Genomic DNA, 19,086 nt, shown 5'->3' with positions numbered 1-19,086 from the left:
ATGGAATGGATTGTTTGCAAAAAACCAAACAGCGAACAAAGAAGTAAGGCTCTCCGATTCCCACGTGTGCAGGTAGGGTGTGTTCTGCAGGCAAGACTCTGCTGGGTTAAAAGCTGGCCTCATGCAGGAAACAGAGAGAGAGCAGGAGAAAGCAATCCCTCAAGTTTTAATGCTGCAAAAGGGTGCGCATTACTCTGCACCTGCACAGGCATCGCTTTTCTGTAGTTGCTCTGTCTGTGACTCAGGTGCACATTGATGCTTTTTTTCCTTGCCTTGCCCTGTTGCTGTGTGCTGTGAACAACAGGAGGGAAGGTAGGAAGAAGCATTAATGACATTTGAGATACTGGCTCCCCGGACACCTAGGCACAGAACAGCAGGCAGCTGAGTGCTGGGAGAGCCAGGAAAGAAGCCATCTCCTGTCCTCTAACCACCTTTTTCCTGTCTCTCTGGGCTGGCAGGAGGACTGTTTGCTGCCACTGTAAAGCATGTCAGAATGCCATTTTGCAGTCGGTCCCTGGGCACATCACAGCTGGCTTTCTGCTGACTGAAAACGAGCTGATTTTTCCCATCCTGCAGGTGCTCTTGCTTCTCCTTGCCTCTAGGTTCAGTCCATATGTTGCAAATGTCACTGTGTAGCTGAGAGCGGGCTTTGCCGCTGTCTTTCTGCTTGCTGTTGTCACAGCTTTTCCACACCTCTGTTTCCTGTCCCTCTGTTTGTCTAACTTGTCCATTTATACTGTAAGGCTTGGGGCAGGAACTGTCCGTGATAATGTGTTTGTACCATGCCTCTAAAAGAGGGACCTGATAAGGCTCTAGGCGTTACCGTAGAGCAAACACGTTAGTTCCTTGTCTTGTATATGTGGAGAGGGTGGAGAAAATTTATTGTTAGGTTTGCCTCTTGTTACAGAAAAGATCCTGGAGGCTTCTTGAAGGTCTGAATCAAAGCTGTAGCATCGGTCCATCTTTCTTTGTGCAGTAGTTGAAAGACGACTTGATTTCCCCTGCCCCTTCCACTTTTAAATGTAAAAATCTCTGTGGGAGCCTAACAGTTCTGTGCTTAAGAAGGTGGAAAATTATCTTAAGAGCTAAGCTGCCTTTCCTCTGCTGGCTTAGGAATTTAGAGTCACCAAGAGGAGTCAGATGTAAACTCATCCAAGTATGTCTTCTTATCTCTTGTAGCTGAAGCCAGCAATCTGTTTTCCATTCACTTCTTGCCACTTTTTGCTGAGGGGCTGACTGCTGAGATTAACCTTACTCCCAGGACAGGAAACAATCATGCAGGAAATGGAGAAGTGTGGAAGTGTTGGAGCCTGCAGGGTAGTCCTAGAAATGACCTTGAATCCTCACCACTTGTCAGTAACTTGCATCCACCCTGCATGGATCACAGTGGCATTTCTGCAGCTGGATTGCTGCTTCGGTGCCCACAGCCACTTCGCTTTGGTGTCTGCCCTCGTTAAATCATACTGGAAAAGATCTTGACCCTTCAGGGAGCCTCTGTCTACACTGGCGCAGGAGCACTCCGGTATATTGCCTGCACTCCCAGTTTCCAGATCATCCAGGTTTGGAGACTGCGGGAAAGCAGTCTGGCTACTCCTTTGCTCCTGGGCTGGGTTTTCCCCTGAAGTGGGAACAGCCAGGTGTGCAGCCAGGCACCCTAAATGGCACAGGGTCAGTGATGCTCCCTGCTGTCCTGGGGTAGCGCAAGTGCAGGCAGGGAGAGAAGGGGCTCTAGAGAAGGGGTGGTGCTCAGTCATCAAGGGGTAGCAGGCTTCCATCTGGATCTGTAGCACTTGTCGGGGAAGAGGCAACACTTTGCTGCTGCTGCATGTGCTTCATTTTGACTTTTGGGAATACCTGTAAAAGGTGAGGTCCTGGTCCCCTTTGTTATCAGAGGCTCTGTACCATTTTCACTCAGCGTCCTGGACAGATTCCAGTTTGGATAAATACAACTTGCTTGCCTGAAATCCTTCCTCTGAAAAAAACATGAGCAGTTCCTGCTCATTTCAGCTTTCATCAGGTCCAGCCTTAGGCACAGACAAAAATAAGGATTGCCTCAGGCGGCAGAGCAGGGGAACAGGAGAGGGGTAAAGCCACGGGGACTAGGAGTGATTTCTCCAGACATGTCTTGAAGGAAGCTCCTCTGCCCCACTGAGGGATGGACAGCCTTTCTCACTGAGCAGCACCTACCTTTGGCCACCTGGATGTGGGGAGAGCAGCTTTGACAGCAGAAGTATACCCTGGCAGTGGGGAGGGGAGAGGAAAGGGCCTGGGAGCTGGCTGTGCTCCTTGGTACCCCACTTTCCTTGGGGCTAGCTGCACCACTTTATCTGAAGCCAAGTGTACCTGGTGCTGGCAAAAGAGCTGAGAGAGGATGCCGAGCTCTTGTGCTGTCTTGGCCTCCTCAGCTACCTGGGGAGGGCACAGCACTGGGGAATGCTCTTTGCCACAGCCTTGACATTGAATTTTGCCACTTCTGAGAGTCAAGGCAGCTTATTATATATATCCTTAGAGGATGAGCTGATTGATTCAGTGGAGGGGCAGGTGAGCTGATTTTGTCCTGACAGGTAGGAAATAAATGAATCTGTCCCCAGAGACACATACGCGCGTGCACACACACACACATGGTGCAAAGAAGCCCTGAGCTGTCTGTGACAGTGGTGCAGCCCTGAGCTCGTGACTCTTCTCTGTATGGGGTCAAATACTGCTGAGTTTCTCTGATGTCGGCTACAATGCTAAAATCAGGGCTGGTGACTGTCACTGCTAACATGGTGAGTAGATGTCTCTCTAGACTTACAGTGGTGCCTCTCTGCTGTAGAATCTGGAAAATAAGCCTGGGGATGCCAGAAGTGTTAGAGTAGTGAATGGTAGGGGCTGGAGTTCTTGCTAGGTGTCTTGCTGCAAGCCAGGTAAGTGTATTCATTAACATGGTTCAGGCTGAGTGTGGGAGAAAATATGTTGTTTTGCCTGTGTTAAATAACAGATTTTTTTTTTTTTGTACCAGAAAGATTTCATAGCACTGCTAACCCTTCAAAACCGTGTAGTTTAACTTGTTCTTCTACTGAATAAAGTTCAGCCTCTCAAGGCAAATTCATTCCATGTGAACCTTCTATGACCACCTGGAATAAATTAGTCTCTCCACTACTATGCTTTGAACTTGGGAGCAGAAATGTTACTGTAGAACAATCCCGACCACTATGAGAAAAAAAATCTCTTCCTTGCTTCCCTGCAGAACAAAACAATAACTAATTTGGAAACACTTTCTTTGGCTTGGAGTAAATGTCAATAGCTAAATTCTCATGAGATGCATGTCTGCATCAGGGATGGGGAAATCCAGCAGAGACATGGCTCCATGGGGAGACCTTTGACTTAACTATTTTTTGATTGAATTGTCTTAACTGCTATGTCATGCTGGCACAGAGGTTGGGGACAATGGAGAAGAATTTCTCTCTGCTGCATGGGAAACACTCGCTGCCCCCAAGTTGTGACATGGCATTAAGTCTGAATGAGGGGAGCACATATTCTCTGGAGTCATTCAGCAGCTCTGCAACTTTGTTTTTAGGCTTGAGAACCATCTCTGAACTCCACAGGAGCTTAAAAATCTCCCATCTCCAACATGAAGCCTAAATCAATCAGCTACTCAACAAGTTTACTGAGCAAGCCAAATTTGGCCCAGTGGGCCTCTGCGTGCACTGCTTTGTACTGGGTGCAATATGTGACTGGTCTCGTGTGGCTCTATTAGGCCTAATAGTGGACAGGTAAATGAAAGACCCCAGTCTTACCTGTTCAGTGTTCCAGTGTGGGCACTGAGAATTGATTAAAACCTTGACTGTTGAATTTGGAAACGGATACAGTAAGTTTTCCTGTGTTTTCTCTCAAATGCGCAGCTGGTTTAACTCTTTCCCCCAAGTTGCACCAGTGCTAATGACCTCATGAGGGATAAGGAAGAGATGAACCCCAGTTTCACTGGAAATGCATTGTTCCACTGGAAAGAATGAAAATGGTTCCAGTACAATATTTGAAAATGAGGTCTAAAGCAGAGAACATTTTTCTGTAATGCTTCTCCTGGACATGTCACGAACTCCTTGCAGCAGAGGAAGCTACCTCTCTCAATTCCTTCGTGGAGCAAAATTTCTTCCTCTCTCACCCTGTCAGTTCCTGTAAAATCTTTTTCAGCAGCTCAGGAATTCTGGACAGCCATCTCCAGCAGTTCATTTGTGATGCTTCCCTTCCCATCATTATAATATCTGACACGAAAAGGGCAGTAGTTTGTCATTTCAATTGCTGCTGCTTCTATTAACACCCAGCTATGCTGACTTACTGTTTTTTCCAGAGCATCTCCCAGTGTCACCCAGCAGTCATACTAACCTGCTGTGTGACAGAGCTCTCACTTGTGTAACTGCATACAGTGTGCATACATATTTGCTTGCTTGCTTTTTTTTTATTGAGAAACTTCAGCAACTAAGTTTACAGTTTAGGAATGACATGTACCGTTAATAATATAAAGGACACAAAGATAGAATAATCCATCTTAAAAGCTACAGAGAATTTGTTGTTACAAAAGCTCCTCAAAGAAAGGGAAAAGAGGAATAAATAATGAAAACTTATTTAAAATAATCAAGAAAGGATCTCAGTTAGACAGCATTCTCTGAACCTACAGTAACCATAGCGAACCAAACAAAAGACAGTAGTAATAAGTCTTATGTATCCTTGGTGATCTGCTTAAGCAACTTCTTGCTTTTACAGTAAGCCAAAAAAAGGGAGAACAGATGGGTTCAAAGTCTGCTGGAGGATCTATTGAATGACAAGAAGCCTCCTCTAATGCAAGAAAACGGACTGGAGTGTTAATGCAAAGCAGGACCAGGGATGGCCTTTGGGATTTTCAGGAAGGGGCAGTGGGCATGGAAAGCTTTACTGCGGGAAAGACAGCTGAAGGGACTTGAGTTTGTGTCAGCCAGAGTAGACTACTGAGGCATTTTGAAGTGGGTGTATTTCAGGAGAGGCCAGCTTGTCAGGGAATATCTTGTTCTCTTCTTCTGAAAGAACCTCAAAGAATTGGCTAGATATGTTTGTGGAAAACAGAAGAAAGAGGTGTGGGGGAGATGCTGAAATCACAGAAGTTTGATGGGATTTCACAGGAGGTAGGAACCATCTTGTAGATGGTTGGTGGAACACCCTCTGGAAGGGGATGCTTTCCTGTTGCATGGTTCTAATTGGCACGGACTCTCCCCAGGGTCAGGGCCTGTGAGCTAGGGATTCACAGAGACAGCCCCTGGAATGAGAGCCAAGATTTGGATCATGTCCACCCACAGAGAGCTCACACATTAGATAGGACAGACAAAGGTAGTAACGATTGTGTCTATTTTACAGGTGGGAAACTGAGGCACGGAAACAAAGAGTCTTTATGCTGTTGACGAATGGTTTGCTGTACAGATGCTCCTGCTGATTTCAAGGAGAGGCATTCTCCCCACGTGGCAGTGCCTGGGCAGCTGGCTTTACTCACAGCACCTGCATTAAGACCAGCCATTTGCTGCCTGTGTATCACCTTGTTTTTCTCAGCTTAAATAAACCGTAAGAGGTTTTACCAGCTATTGATTGACCTCTTATGCTAGGTTCTGTAGCTCACAGCAATTACATTTTTGGCACAAGTGACTGTTGAGGGTGATTTTGACAATGCTGTGGCTGCCCAAACTACTCCAGCACAACTTGCACACTTAAAACAACAGACTGTATTGCTGGCTCTGCCCTTGCTGACTGACAGCACTTAGAACCACTTGAGATTTAGGGAACAGTTGAAAACTTGCCTTCTCATTTCCTCTCGCTTGGGACCTGGTCCACAGGGTGAGACAGGTTGTTCGGAGAAGGCAACCACACGCAGTAGTGGCCTGCCTTCATATTATTTGCGTGCTGTGGTGCACGTAGCTTTGCAAGCATCTTCCATCCTTAACTGCTCAGTGCATCACAGACGCAGCAGAGACCCATCGTTGACTTCATTCAGCCTCGTCCAGTGAAGCAGGTGTTCATTTAAATAGGTTACATGTACGCTGAGGTTTGTTTGCTTTGCTGATAATTATTACACTGGGTAGAGATAGAACTTTGTGTTTATAGTGCAGCTTGTTTTGTTTGAATCATTCAGTCCTTTTCTTGAAATATCACCACTCCTTAAACACAAATATTTTCAGAGGCATTCAGAGAGAGGAAATGAACGTGGAGCATCTGAACCTTGCTTTGTGAGACAGTGCCTCGTTTCTGGCCTTCTGGTGGAAACTTGGGAGTCTTTTTGCCTCTTTTGACTCTCTGAGTGGTAGTGCCATGTCACAGGCCTGTTGTGAATGTTTTCCTCCACGAATTTTAAGGAATTTGCATCCAGGGAGCCCCAACCAAATGGATGACACAACTGTACCTAAGCAATAGACAGATATGGAGGCTAACAGATTATTAATACATGAGATGATAACTATGTAAACAAAAGATCAATCCATATTTCCATTTATATTCTCTCTAGGTACATGAGTAATATGGTTTTGATGATGCCGTCAAAAGCTTCTAATCACAAAATGTAGGTCTTGTTTTAGGTCTTGCTTGTGGATAGTTTAAGTACACGGGAGCAAAGCAGATCATTCTCAGCCTCTGGAATTACTTGCAGATGACTTTGTACTCGTGCTAGCAAACTTTCCTTAAAGGCGTTCTTTACTGTGGTACTGTGGCTGGCTACATGGCCTTGCAAGCTGCAGTTTAAGAGCCTTTGGCATAGGCATAAGCTGGAACGCATCAAGGTTTGAAGAAAGATTTCTTTAAGAGTTGTTCATAATGTTAGCAACCTTATCGGAAGTATTGCGGGGTTTAGTCTTTCTTTAAGGTCTTTGATTTCACATTATTTATAGAGGTGATTATGGAAGAATCCAACTTTCTGTTTTCACTAAAAAGGAGGAGAAGAAGAAATGTCTAGCCCATGTGGTTGCAAAGAGAACCTTAAAACAGTGATCCTGTGGAGTGAAAAAACTAGGATACATAAATACAATTTAGATTATTAGAGGATGAAGGATATTTTTCCAAGAATGCCTTTTCTCCATTTTATGTGATCTAACATAACAAACCAAAACCAAACAAAATCCCTTCTCTTGACTATATCACAAGTTTATCTAACCATAGTATCCCACTCTATTGTATTTCATTGAAATGACACCCACCTCTTTTCCTTTACAGCAGCAACAAACTGGAGCAATACTGCATTTTTAGTTTGTCATTTATTTATGCTGGAAGCAAGGTCTAATGTTTCATCTCTCACCCTTCCTGGTAATTATGATACAAGGCTCTTTATATGAAGTCTCATTCCTGTGGTTTTTACCCATTCTTAAGAAGAAAAGAAAAAACTAATTCATCAGTGGAATGACTTCCTGGTAGGATCAATGACAATGATTTTTACCTACCTTTGTAGGGGGTTCAGAGCATTTATTAGCTAATGTTTGTGGAAGTCAGATTTTAAGTTTTAGAAGGTACATGAGCTGGAATACTATTGTTCAGAAGAACAGATCAGCTTTGCCTGTGAGAAATCACCATTCAACACTGAAACTAATGTTCTGGTAAAAATCTGGGTAATACATCTATATGTGCTGAGTTACATGTCTGGGTTATGGCTCAGTTACACTTTGCATGGCATGACTTGAAATAAAAGTAACTTCCAGAAGTGTTTGTGCAATTTCGCTGCTTAGAAAATGGTACTCCTGCAAATAGCAGCCCTTCCCCTGGCTGGATCAGAATCTTAATCCAATTCAGACACATTTATTTGTCTCAATACGATTACTGAGAAGGTGAAGGCCTGAAGGAAGAGGTTATACTTCTAATGTGCCATGAGATGTTATACTTAAGTGTGGGTTGCATGACAGTTGCTAACACAGGTCACAACTTCTGTTGAACAGGGACTGCCAGGTGCTTTGAATATCAGATTTTGTGGTGGCAACTTTTATAATAAAAGCTGTATCAGTTGCAGTCTGAACCGGTGGCACTCCTGAGTCTCCAGAAACTAAGGATTTGCAGTGCATTAACCCGTATATAACCTGGCCCTCTGCTATGCTAGTATGCCTTTGCAGAGAGGTAGTGCAGTAGTGCACAAGGCTGAGATTCAGAGATTCTGGGCCAAATTTTCTTGTCCTCTGCCTTGTCACTTATGTTTTTGCAGGCTTGGTGTATTTCTGCTGGCACACTGGTGGAGAATCAATGTGCATGAAGAACTACACAGTGTATGCGATGGACCATGCAAAACAGAGGAAAGTGCCCTAGGATTGTCCTTCTAGCTTTGCCACTACATAGCCTTCAGCAGGCTGCTTACTTTCTCATAAAATTAAAATAGTTGTCTCCTTTCTTTAAATCCCTAGCTGAAAAACCCCACAGAGGTGCTGCATGTCATTAACTGCATACACCTATGTGCATCTGCTTTGTTGCTGGCCAGTAAGCAAGAAGCTGTTGTTAATCAGCCAGCTAGATCACAAAGAGGAGCTTGAACAAAAAAATCACATCCAAGCTCTTCTAATCCCAGTTTTGCCCTTGGGCTTGTGCCTGGGTACTCTTATCAGGAGGCGTTCCATGGCTGTTCTGCTGGCTTTTACTGCTTCCAAATACCAAAGACTTTTCAGGCTTATTCAAAGCAATGCTTCTTGGCAGAATTAATTTGGCTACCAATCCCCAGCTTCCATCTATATGAAATGTAGGGGAGGCAAGCACAGACCTTTGAGGAGGCTGGCTGGCAAAGGAAGACAATGTTTCTTAGTCAGAGAGCTCCAGTTTGGGGCTGGTAGACCTAATTCCTTCAACAGAAATGCATGCTTAGCTCTGCATGTGATAGCCAAGCTGTGGCAGGCATGTCTCACCATTTCTTTCTCCTCTTTTTCCTGTGCAGATCGAGGAGGGAGGTAAAGCAGACTCCCTGCCTTCCAAGCTGCAGGCTGGTGACGAAGTGGTGAACATCAATGAGGTGGAACTGAGCAGCTCCAGGAGAGAGGCCATCTCCCTGGTTAAAGGGTCCTACAAGAAACTGAAGCTAGTCGTCCGCAGGTAGGCAAGATCCAACACTCCTTCCCTCCCTCTCTCCTGCCCTGCAGGGTGTCGCACCCGTTCCCCTCACATCTCTGGCTGAAAGCCTATGACTTGGCCTGATCTTGGCAAAAGCCTTGTTTTAAGCACACAGGCATGAGCCCAAGGGCAAATGTTTGTTCTTTTCAGCCAACATTTCTGTGACTTCTTTGTCACTGATAGGCCCAAGCATGTGAAATACTTATCCAAATCTCTTCCACTGCTCCCCTGCCACATGACAATCCAGGATTCCTATTCAGTGATTTACAAGCAGCCCCGTCTTCCTTCAAAGTGCTTGGGGCTCCCTGTGAAAGGGTGGCAGTTCTGTACATAGCTCTTGCCTCATTTGCTGCATGTTATCACTGTTGCTGTGACAGCAGAAAGATTTCCACCGGCCTCAGCAAGATTTGGAGCTGTTTTGGGTTCTGCAGGTAAGCGATAGTGTGGCTGTGCTGACTATGAGCAGTCTTACCAATATTGTACCCAGGATGTGATCTAGGGGGAAGAGCAGCCACTTCATCTGCATCTATTAAGCCACAGCCTCTGTGCTATCACTGAAGGAGTGATCTCTCGCATGTTCTGTGTCGCCTGTTTCCCTGGCTGTCAAAGGCCTTGTAAATGGTAATGAGTAGCGATGCCAGCGTGCTGGGTTTGATGGTGTGCTAAGTGTAACCCAGCTGACCAAATTGTGCTGATCCTCTTTGGTGACGTGAATAACAAGTATGTTTGTCTTAGGGTCAGGACACGGAACTTGAATCTTGATGCGCATTTTGAATCAGAGGTGTTTGGATCTGGAATTGGGGGTGGGGTGCGTTTAAGACCTTAATAGAGACGCTTCCTGTATGTTTTTTACTGTGGGCATGTCCAAACATTTTTTTCTGTGCTAGTTAGGTGGTAGCTGGTATCACTTTATGGAGCGCTCTGTCCTGAATTTCCACACTTAGCCAGAAAGGAATCTGGGGCGAGATCAGCATAGCAGAGGAGCTGTCATTAGCCAAACAAAAGGTGTCACCTTGGGTCACTAAGTTGGAACAACTGACTGACATCTGAGGGGTGATGTCGGAGTAGGGCAGGTATGGACAACTGACAGCGTCCTGCTCCCTGGAGTATGTTTTGTGCTTTTGCTGGCTATATTCTGTTGTTTACCTAAAGCACCTTTAGGTACTGACAATGACTTTATGACAAACTCTGAATATTCATATACAGAACTGTTAAGATGGTTTGTGTAGCCATTGGGAGGATATTTGCAAAAGTAGTTCATTGCAGTTTGAGTGTTTACCAAAAGTAAATGGCTTTTATTTAAGGCATATGTAGATTGTAGTCCAACTGTATTGACTGAACAAAATGTTTAATTCAAACTAACTTAGCAAAATTGTGAGAAGAGAACCCTTCTGTCGCAGTTTAATTTCATTTTGCTGAGATGAACTATTAAAATAACTGGTTCCGTTTGGTGTAAATTGAGAATTGTTTCTGGTGTTTGATCTGTCCACCTAAGAGGTAAAAAGAAAAGGAAAGAAGAAAGGGTAGACAAGCAAAGCCTGGAGTCCCATTGCAGTTCTTTCATCCCAGACTTTTTCCTCTCCACTTCACTTAGATATTTTCATTAGCAACATTTCTCTGGTGGAGACTAAAACCTGCTCATGTTGTGAAAAGCCCTTTTGCAGCCTACAAACTGGAAAAAGTACATTGGGAAGATCAATTCCTGTGTGTCTCAAACTGGACACCAGGACTGAATAAGCACTCTCTGCCTGGATACGTATGCACACACACATACACACACGTGCACACATGCATATATATGTATGTATGCGTATATGTCTTTATACACAGAGAAGTGATGTACTCAAGGTCAGCAGTGTCATAGCCAAGGCAAAATGCAGCAGTTCCTAATATTTCCTTGGGAGGTGCCTGAATCATGGGACCACATCTCTTAGAAAGCTTTGAGGCCTCTTTGTTCAAGCTAAGACAGAAAATGAGCAACTTTTAAATTTCCTTGACTAGTTTTTCACATGCAGTAGGAATCATGAGAGGCAGAGCAATCCCAGTGGGCATCAGTCACATGGTTCTCATTATGGTTGATGAGTTATTGAAAGAGGAGGTGATCCACCTCTGAAAAAATTGACAATCAGACAGCAGTGTTTTATGTTCCAAAATTACACATCACAGTGTAACTTAATAGTTTCTCTCTCCATTATTTTTAAGTTCCCAAGACCTTTTCACCTTTTCTTCTCCTTTTTAATGCAAGTATGCAAGAGAATTTGATGAGTATTATAGTGAACTTGAAGAAAATTTGGTTTGGAGCCTTTCATGGTTTCATTTCATCACCACTAAAAAGATCAAGCATGTTAAGAGGTGTTACATTCACATACTATTCTCTTGCCAAGGTACTTTAAGCCCTGCGTGCACATTTAAAGCTCAGTGACAATCCAGAAACTTAGAACTGCAAAACTAGAATTAAGAGCTAAGACCCCAGCCTTCAGTTCAGGTAATTTGACACAGTCCCGGCTTACCCTGCAGTGCTGGCATGAAAGCAGCAAAAGAACAAAAATGTGAGGTCCTGACTGCTTTGTGGGCAGTGGGTCACAAGTTTTTCTGTATTATCTCCATCACCAAAGGTGGCAAGACTCAGCACTCTGGCCAGCTGGTGGCAAGGTAGAAGTCTGATTTTGTCTCCAGTGCTAGAGGGAAAGTGGATGAGAAGGGATAAAAGAAGGATCCCAGAGGAGAATGGTGAGAAAGAGGAAAGCAGCGAGGGGAAAGTGATTTCTGCATTAAATAAAAGCTTCCAACAATACGAAATTAAATGAGTCAAGATAGAAAAGAAACAAATTAAGGAAAGCAGCTCAGTACAGAACCTGAGCCACATGGAGCCTTCATCTCAGCTAGGGGGATGCTGCTGGGCAGGCAGCACATCTGTGTGATGAAATGTGAACAAACAAAGGTTTACAAGCCAGACTTGAGTTAAAGCTACAGCACCAAGGATGTGCAGATTATCTTCACCCCAGACATAATGAGTTTAGCCATTAAGACTGGTAAAGGAAGCACTAGTGTGCTTCCCACTTGGGATTGTTTTTTGTTGTGTGGACAAGAAGATGATGTTTTGCAGTACTACATCATCTGAAAATATATTATATTTGGAGTGGATTAGGGTTGCTGGCTGCAAATACCAGCAGTTTGAAAACTCACTGACCAGTCATTTGTGACCTGAATTTTTAGTGTGTGATTTCAGTATTCATGAGAGCTCTTGCTTAGGGAGTGACACAAACTCACACTGACATGGACTTTACCCCTTAAAAGTCATATGGAAACAATAGCAAAGTCTGCTTGATGTATGTGGTTTTGGTTCTTTCCAAAGCATATTCAAGGTCAGCATGTTTTTGAAGGTTTGATTGTTTGTTTTTCAAATTAACAACTCAGGAGCTTTCTATAGCAGTGTGATAGTGACACTGGACATCTCAATGGACAGAAAGAACTACAGATTTTTTTATTCAGATGTATTGTAGTGAGACCATCAAACAGAGGACCAACAGAATACATTTGTGTAGCCCATGAAGCATGCTCAGATTGATACTTGATCTTGGTTTTTATTTTAGGGCAAAGGTAAGCTTTTAGTACCAGTGGCAGCAGATTGAACCTCTACTGTTAAATGATTTTTCATGGATGCTCTCTAGCTGCATTTTGTTTGTCTCATCCTCAGCTCAGGAGCCCTCAACAGCAGTTTTCAAATGTTCAGCTTCCTCTGCTTCTTTAACGGTGCAGCTCCTATCTAACTTGTTTAAAAGGCTGTTCCTAAAGCCAGTTCCTTTCTTTCCGCCCATTCCTTGTTATCTCCCTGCACTTGTTTTGCCCATTCATTTCCAATACAATAGACTCAGACATGTATGTATTTGTTCATTCCTGTAGACCTCAGGTCTGTAACTGGCGTGCTGTGAGGAAGCTTGCTGATACTTCACACTTCATTGTGCTGAAGCCAGAATAAGCCAGAGTAAGAGCTACTCTGCATCTCAGAGAATTAGAAAGCCTTACTGAGTGTACTTTAGGTGCATTTTCCAGTCCCTGCTAAGTCGAGTTACAATTTCCTGCCTCACATACCCTGCTGCTAGTATCTTTTGTGTGCTTGCTGCTGGCAAGGTGGATTTAGCTTGGTGGTCCGCTCTAGTCCTTCTGCCATCTGATTCTTAAGATGCTTAGAACTGTACAACAAAATTACCTGTTTTCTCCTTCCCTGCTTTTTAATACAGGGCTTTTCAGGACACTGTCCTCTGCTGGCCCAGAAGAAAGCATATTCATTTCATTCTGATATATTTAATACCTGAGCAATCAGGCAAAAAACATACCGCTGCTTGAGCGTTCAGTCCTGCTAGACAGATCAAATTGCCACAGGTAAACAGAGTGAGCGAAGGGAACAGCCTTTAAAATTATCACTGGGCAAAGGGACAAGATAGCATTGCGCTACAGGGAAGAACAAGCAAGTATCGCTCCACTGGTGACAGGCTATGGGAGTGAGCCAAGAAGCTAGGTTCTCAGAAGAGAGGTCTCCACAAGTATTTCCCGTGATAGTCTTCAGTATGTCTATATCACTGCTGGTGACAAATGTCTCTCACTGTGGGTATGAGCAGACCCAGTTCCATCAAGCCTCAGGAATCCACAGGCTGATGCTGGGGACACCTTTTTGCTCATGGTTTGCCAATCTGGGAACATAGGTGTGAATCACTATGAGAAACTGGAGAGGACAGTTTGTTTAATTTTGTAGCGGGAGGCTTGCCTACTGTCCTCAGTAAACCACCTTAGTTTTTGGTACTCAGTTGATCTTTAACCAGCTGGAGGAGACTGAGTGTTTGAAAGGTAAACCTACAAGCCACAGAAATAAGTCTTAGCTGTTTAATTGTGAAAAATGGGTTATATTTTCCAACATGTTTTTTTCTGTCACTTCCTCTCCAACTTCAGTGTCTAAGCAGAGTTGGGTGCAATTAAAAAAAGACCCAGGCCTTTTCAGTGCCATCAGTTCGATCTAATTGTGTCGTGCATGCTTGTATCGGTTGAAGATAAGGCTCAAAATGTGGGCATTGCCTTGTCTGCTTTACAGCGACCACAGTGGCCTACAGCAGTTGCCAAAAATAGACTTTTCCACAGGTCAGTAAGCAAGAATGGCTGTCAGAGCGTCACACTGTTTACATAGTTTTACATTCAACATGTTCGTAACAGCAGCAATTAGATCACTGAGGCATGATGGCAAATGTAGCTGTTCTGCGAATATCATGCTGAAGGGAACCACAGTCACAGGGACAACAACTCTCAGACACCCTTTCTAACACAAACACTGTTTGAACTAAGGCCTCCTACAAGCCATTCCTTAGAGTTGCTGTGGCATTCACTGTTGCCTGGTGCAGGGAGGGCAGAGGTGAAAACATGAAGTCATTCTTGTTGAGACGACAGTATGTTGTGAAGTGAGCTTGCCACGGGCAGTTTGGTCCATGTTCTTGGTGGGTGTAAAGCAGCTCCACTGACTTGAATGGAGTACAGATGGGTTACCTCAGGTCAGAATTTGGTCCTTTGATTCTTTATACTCTTGGATCCAGCGTCAGTCTTGGTTAATGAATGCAAAGCTCTATTAAAATTTGCTAGTGGAACAGCAAGTAAAAATTTTCTGCAGAGAATTACCAATGTTTTAGGCCCTTACTCTACACGCTGACGTGCAGGAGTCCTGCAGAGCTCTTCTGGGGTGTTGGTTTTAGGGTTCAGGCCAGCACATAGGTTCTGACTTGGGATGTGAGGGGCTCTGATGGTGACCCTTCAAACCAGTGAGACCGTGTGAAGTATGAATCTCAAACGAACTGTGGTTTACAGCAAAACTGCATACCTCCAATACGCGCAACATGTGTGTTCCTAGCATATATTTGATCATAGAGATATAAGTGACCATAAGAAGCTTGCTCAAGTATTATTTATGCGGTATATACAATATTATATCAAAGATGAAGTACATTCAGTTCCTATAGCATATAGTTGCCCTAACATCTTGTTGCACTCTTGAGGCTCAAGGCACACAAGCTTAGTGCTTCTGAGGCTACCACAGTAAAAGCCACCCCTCAGCCTTGCTCTTCTCCAAAGCCGCCCATGAGCAAAGCCTCTGCTCATACAAATTGGTAGTAGCTTGAATGGAGATGTGATGTTTTGGGCTCGGTGCTAGCCATCACTATCGAGATAGACACTGCAATTAAAGTACGTGGCTGCTGCTGCTCCTGATACTTGCTAACAGCTTTACTAAAAGCTTTACCTGTCCCAAGGGTGTGCGTTTGCCCCGTTCTCATGGTATGTTTTATGTAGAGTGAAGGACATTTGACTATATCACCTCTCTCTTTCTGGGGCAGCTCTGTAGTGAGGTGTAAGTAAACAAAGAGGTACAATCATAGCAAAGATCAGTATTCAAGGCAGTTGGTTTTCTATTTTCAGTGTTAGTGGCTGGTGGTTTGTGTCTGCCCCAAGCTTAGCAGTGCCTGCAATTCTTTTCCGCCTCAAAGAGCCTTAGACTAAAAATACAAGTCAAATAAAGGAGGAGTGGGGATAAGAAACATTATCCTCATTTTCCTGTTGTGCTAAAAACTGTACAAAAAGAAAGGATTAAGCTTATCCTTGGCTATAACTGTAATCTGCGTGTTCGTTTTCATGCTTCCCTACAGATTCCCTGCGTCACTTGGGTTATTCAGCTTATTCTCTTGGCACATCCCTGTCCCTGGCCCCCCGTGCCTGAATGGTGAGACCTGGGGGAGATGCTGGGAGAAGTATGCTACATCCCTGAGACCGGGACTGTCAGAGGGAAGCTGGCTAATTCAGGCACTGAGCAGACTGAGAATTGACCCAGGGATGCATCCCCTGGAAACACCAGTCCTGTGGCAGATGAAAACCTGCTGCTAAGTGCCAGGGGCCGTCTCACGCTTACGCAGACACTGCTGGGGCTGGCAGGACTTTGGATGTGTGGGTATATTTGTTCTGCTCTTATCCTCATCTTGACATGTCTGCTTTCGGGTGCTGTCAGGGAAAAGGTTCTGGGCTACGTGGGCCTCCGCTCTGCCACAGCGTGGCCAGTGTTATGTTTTCAGACAAATCTGGTTCTGATCAACTCATTTAAAGACCTCTGTGGCAAGACCAGGAATTAAACCCAGACATCCTGACTACTTAGACCTATGCCATAGCTACAAAGTTGTTCTTCTTTTGGCAGCAAATTGCTGTAACCAAGGCTTTAAAAAAAAAGGAGGAAAAAGTCTTCCACTCTACCTGATAAATTACACTATCGAAGTGTCGAAGTATGGGAGGAAGATGTCAGTACGACTGACATCTGAGGCTCAGAGCTGATTCAGGCCCATGGAAATTGGTGGAAAGATTCCCACAGACTCAAAAAGGCTTTGGCTCAGACCCTCACTGAGCAGTGATTTCCCTCATTGACCAGGAGAAAATGGGCTATTCCTAGAGAGAGGGGAAGCTGCTGGCATTTTTACAAAGACAAGTGCCAACACAATTCTTCAAAGAACTCTGTGGACTAATCCTTCCCTCTTATGACACTAATGTAATTTTGTGTCGTATTTGACAGCATGCCAAAAAATTGCATCGAATAAATCCAAGTTTTGTGAATGAAATTAATTAGAATAGGCATTGGCTCACACCCCACTCTGTAGCAGTGCAGAAGCGTGTTTCCAAAGAGCTGCTGTACAGTGCAGTTATTTTTTGTTCAGTGATGATGACTTGGGGAATGGGAGAAAGGAAAGTTTCATGCACATGGAATTCTTAAGACTGACAGCTTGAGAGGCCAAAGCTGGCATTAACACTAGTAGGGGGCTGGCAGGGTGGTCTTGTGACTAGCACTGTTGCACGTTTGGTTGTGAACTCCTCCACAGCATTCCAGTGTGCCCCTGGTCTTGCCTCCTTGTTTGTCGGCTCCCTATCTGCCAGGTGTTACTGATGCTCTCTTGCATGAGATCTTGGGACAGGGAGGGGGTCTTTTAAAGTGCATCTTTTTAACACTCTAAAAAAATGAGCCTTCAGTTGGAGTCTTACATGAGGAGGCAGCTCCTCAGCTGATGCACATGGGTGCAACGAGCCACAGCCCATCAGGGTGCTGACCCATTGTTTGTACACTGTTTCTGAGGTCTGTACAGCCTGTTCTCAGGTAAGTAAAGGCTTTAAAATTTGCTTGTGTTGGTTCAAACTGGTAAGTCTTTAACTATCTCAAGCATCAGTATTTTCATTAGAGGAGTTTTCTTTGCATTCATCAAAATGTTTGCAGTTCCTATCTCATTAAGAAGGGTCAATGCAAAACACAGGGCAGACAGCTAAGAGGTGAACAGAATTTAATTTTGAAATCACTGGCAACAGGCTTACTGTCTAGGATTTAATTAGCTACAGCTTAGGACTGCCAGGCTTTTAGGAAATTTCCCACAGTGCATAATAAATGTAAAGAAGATGTAGATACAATTTTTGAAAAAAAGATTTAGGCCACTGATGGGGACAGTGGGAAAATGCCTTGGAAGAAAAAAATGCCAGCCACCATAATGTGTTATCCTATATGAGACATTAAAGACTGACCCCTCACCTGAAACTGCATTAGAAACACAGCAATTTCTTGCCACTGCCACTCTGCATTAGCTGCTTCTTTCACCGAGTGCATTTGGATTAGTTTGCCTTCTTCAGGCAATAATCAAACTGGGGTTTGATTTGTCAGAAAGTGACACTGGAAAAGCTGGGAAATCTCTGCCAGCACCGTAAAAAGTGCTTTTTAGGGTGTGAATCTCCTTCTTTTGGAATTTCCTGAGGATTAAGTTGGAGTTGGATCAGATCATGATAGTATGAAAACTCGAACAAGCAAGCATGTGTTCTCCGACTGATCTGTGCCTCACTTCTCTCTATCTGTGACTGTGTCTAGGCTGACCTTTAGTCAATGGGGCAAATACCTGGACTTGTGTGAGGTTCTGGTTACCTGTACAGGTGCAAAGGACTGCAGGATGACAGCTTCACAGGGCAGCTGCAGGGGAAGAACCGAGAATAACTGAATTTCATCATCTTTATTGTAAGAAGCTGCAGCTGCATGGCTTTCATTTCAAGAGCTGACTATGAATACTGATTTATAAGGGGTTTGTTAGTTGCATGGCATTGATATGTGCTGATGTATACATATCCTTAGCTGGGTTAAATATTTGTTTTGCTCAGCTACACTAGCTTCCCAGGAATATAAAACACTTTCTAAAAAAATTTTCCATGCTTTTCCTGCTTGATCCAAGGTTTCCTGTGAAAGCAAGGTAGGGTCAGGAAAGGCTAATGAACACTAACATAATCCTACTGTTATAAATTGAGGTTGTCTGGATTTACTTCAGTAAAACAGATGTTAGGGTGTAGTGGTCACTATAACTACTTTACATTTTTTCATGAATGGGCTTGTATGGGTCATCCAGATCCCTTGGTATTGTTTCTCCCTTGTGGCTGGATAAATGGAATATCTCAGTCAAAAGAATAATGAAGAACAGAAACTGCTCTTTGATACAGACAGTATCAAATGGTCTTTTATATGCATGAATCTTCCTGTTTGTAGTGAAAGGCAGCCTAACTCACTCACACAAATGCAGGTGGACATAGAGTATTCACGTGTATGCACCTGGCCAAAACACTGGCTATGCCAATAGCTCTAGAATATAGAACTTTTTTTCCAGTACCCCTTTCTTCAGCTTTCTGCCTGCTTTGACTTTGACGTTAGAAGGGAGACAGGGTCGGTCTTCAGCATATGTATGTAAAACGTCTTCATGGAGGTTATACCTGCATAAGTACACCATAACTTTTTTTTTGTATTAAAGAATGCCTAAGCTAATTAGAATCGGAAATACTGGTTAAAAAAAATACATGCTTCATAAGCTGAAAAGAGCCAGTTAGCTCAGAGTTACCTCTCAGTCTTCTGTGTCTACCAGGCTTTTAAAAATTATTGCTATCGTGATGTGAAATTGCAAGAGGTGAATGGAGGCAGTCAGTGCCATTCTC

At 43.9% G+C, this 19,086-nt stretch overlaps 1 protein-coding gene across 3 annotated transcripts in view; it reads left to right on the top strand.

Moving 5' to 3' along the window:
- SHROOM3 (shroom family member 3) overlaps nt 1-19,086 on the top strand; it is a 155,214-nt gene that overhangs the window by 38,574 nt on the left and 97,554 nt on the right. For all 3 annotated transcript variants that reach the window (XM_030011968.1, XM_030011976.1, XM_030011958.1), the window contains exon 2: nt 8,894-9,048. In XM_030011968.1, coding sequence (XP_029867828.1) covers nt 8,894-9,048 — 155 coding nt within the window. The remainder of the gene's footprint in view (nt 1-8,893; nt 9,049-19,086) is intronic.

The sequence above is a fragment of the Aquila chrysaetos genome, chromosome 1 (genome assembly GCF_900496995.4).
Source record: "Aquila chrysaetos chrysaetos chromosome 1, bAquChr1.4, whole genome shotgun sequence".
NCBI classification, from domain to species: Eukaryota; Metazoa; Chordata; class Aves; order Accipitriformes; family Accipitridae; genus Aquila; species Aquila chrysaetos.
Note: the sequence above shows the minus strand (reverse complement) of the source record. Positions and strands in the feature narration are given on the sequence as shown.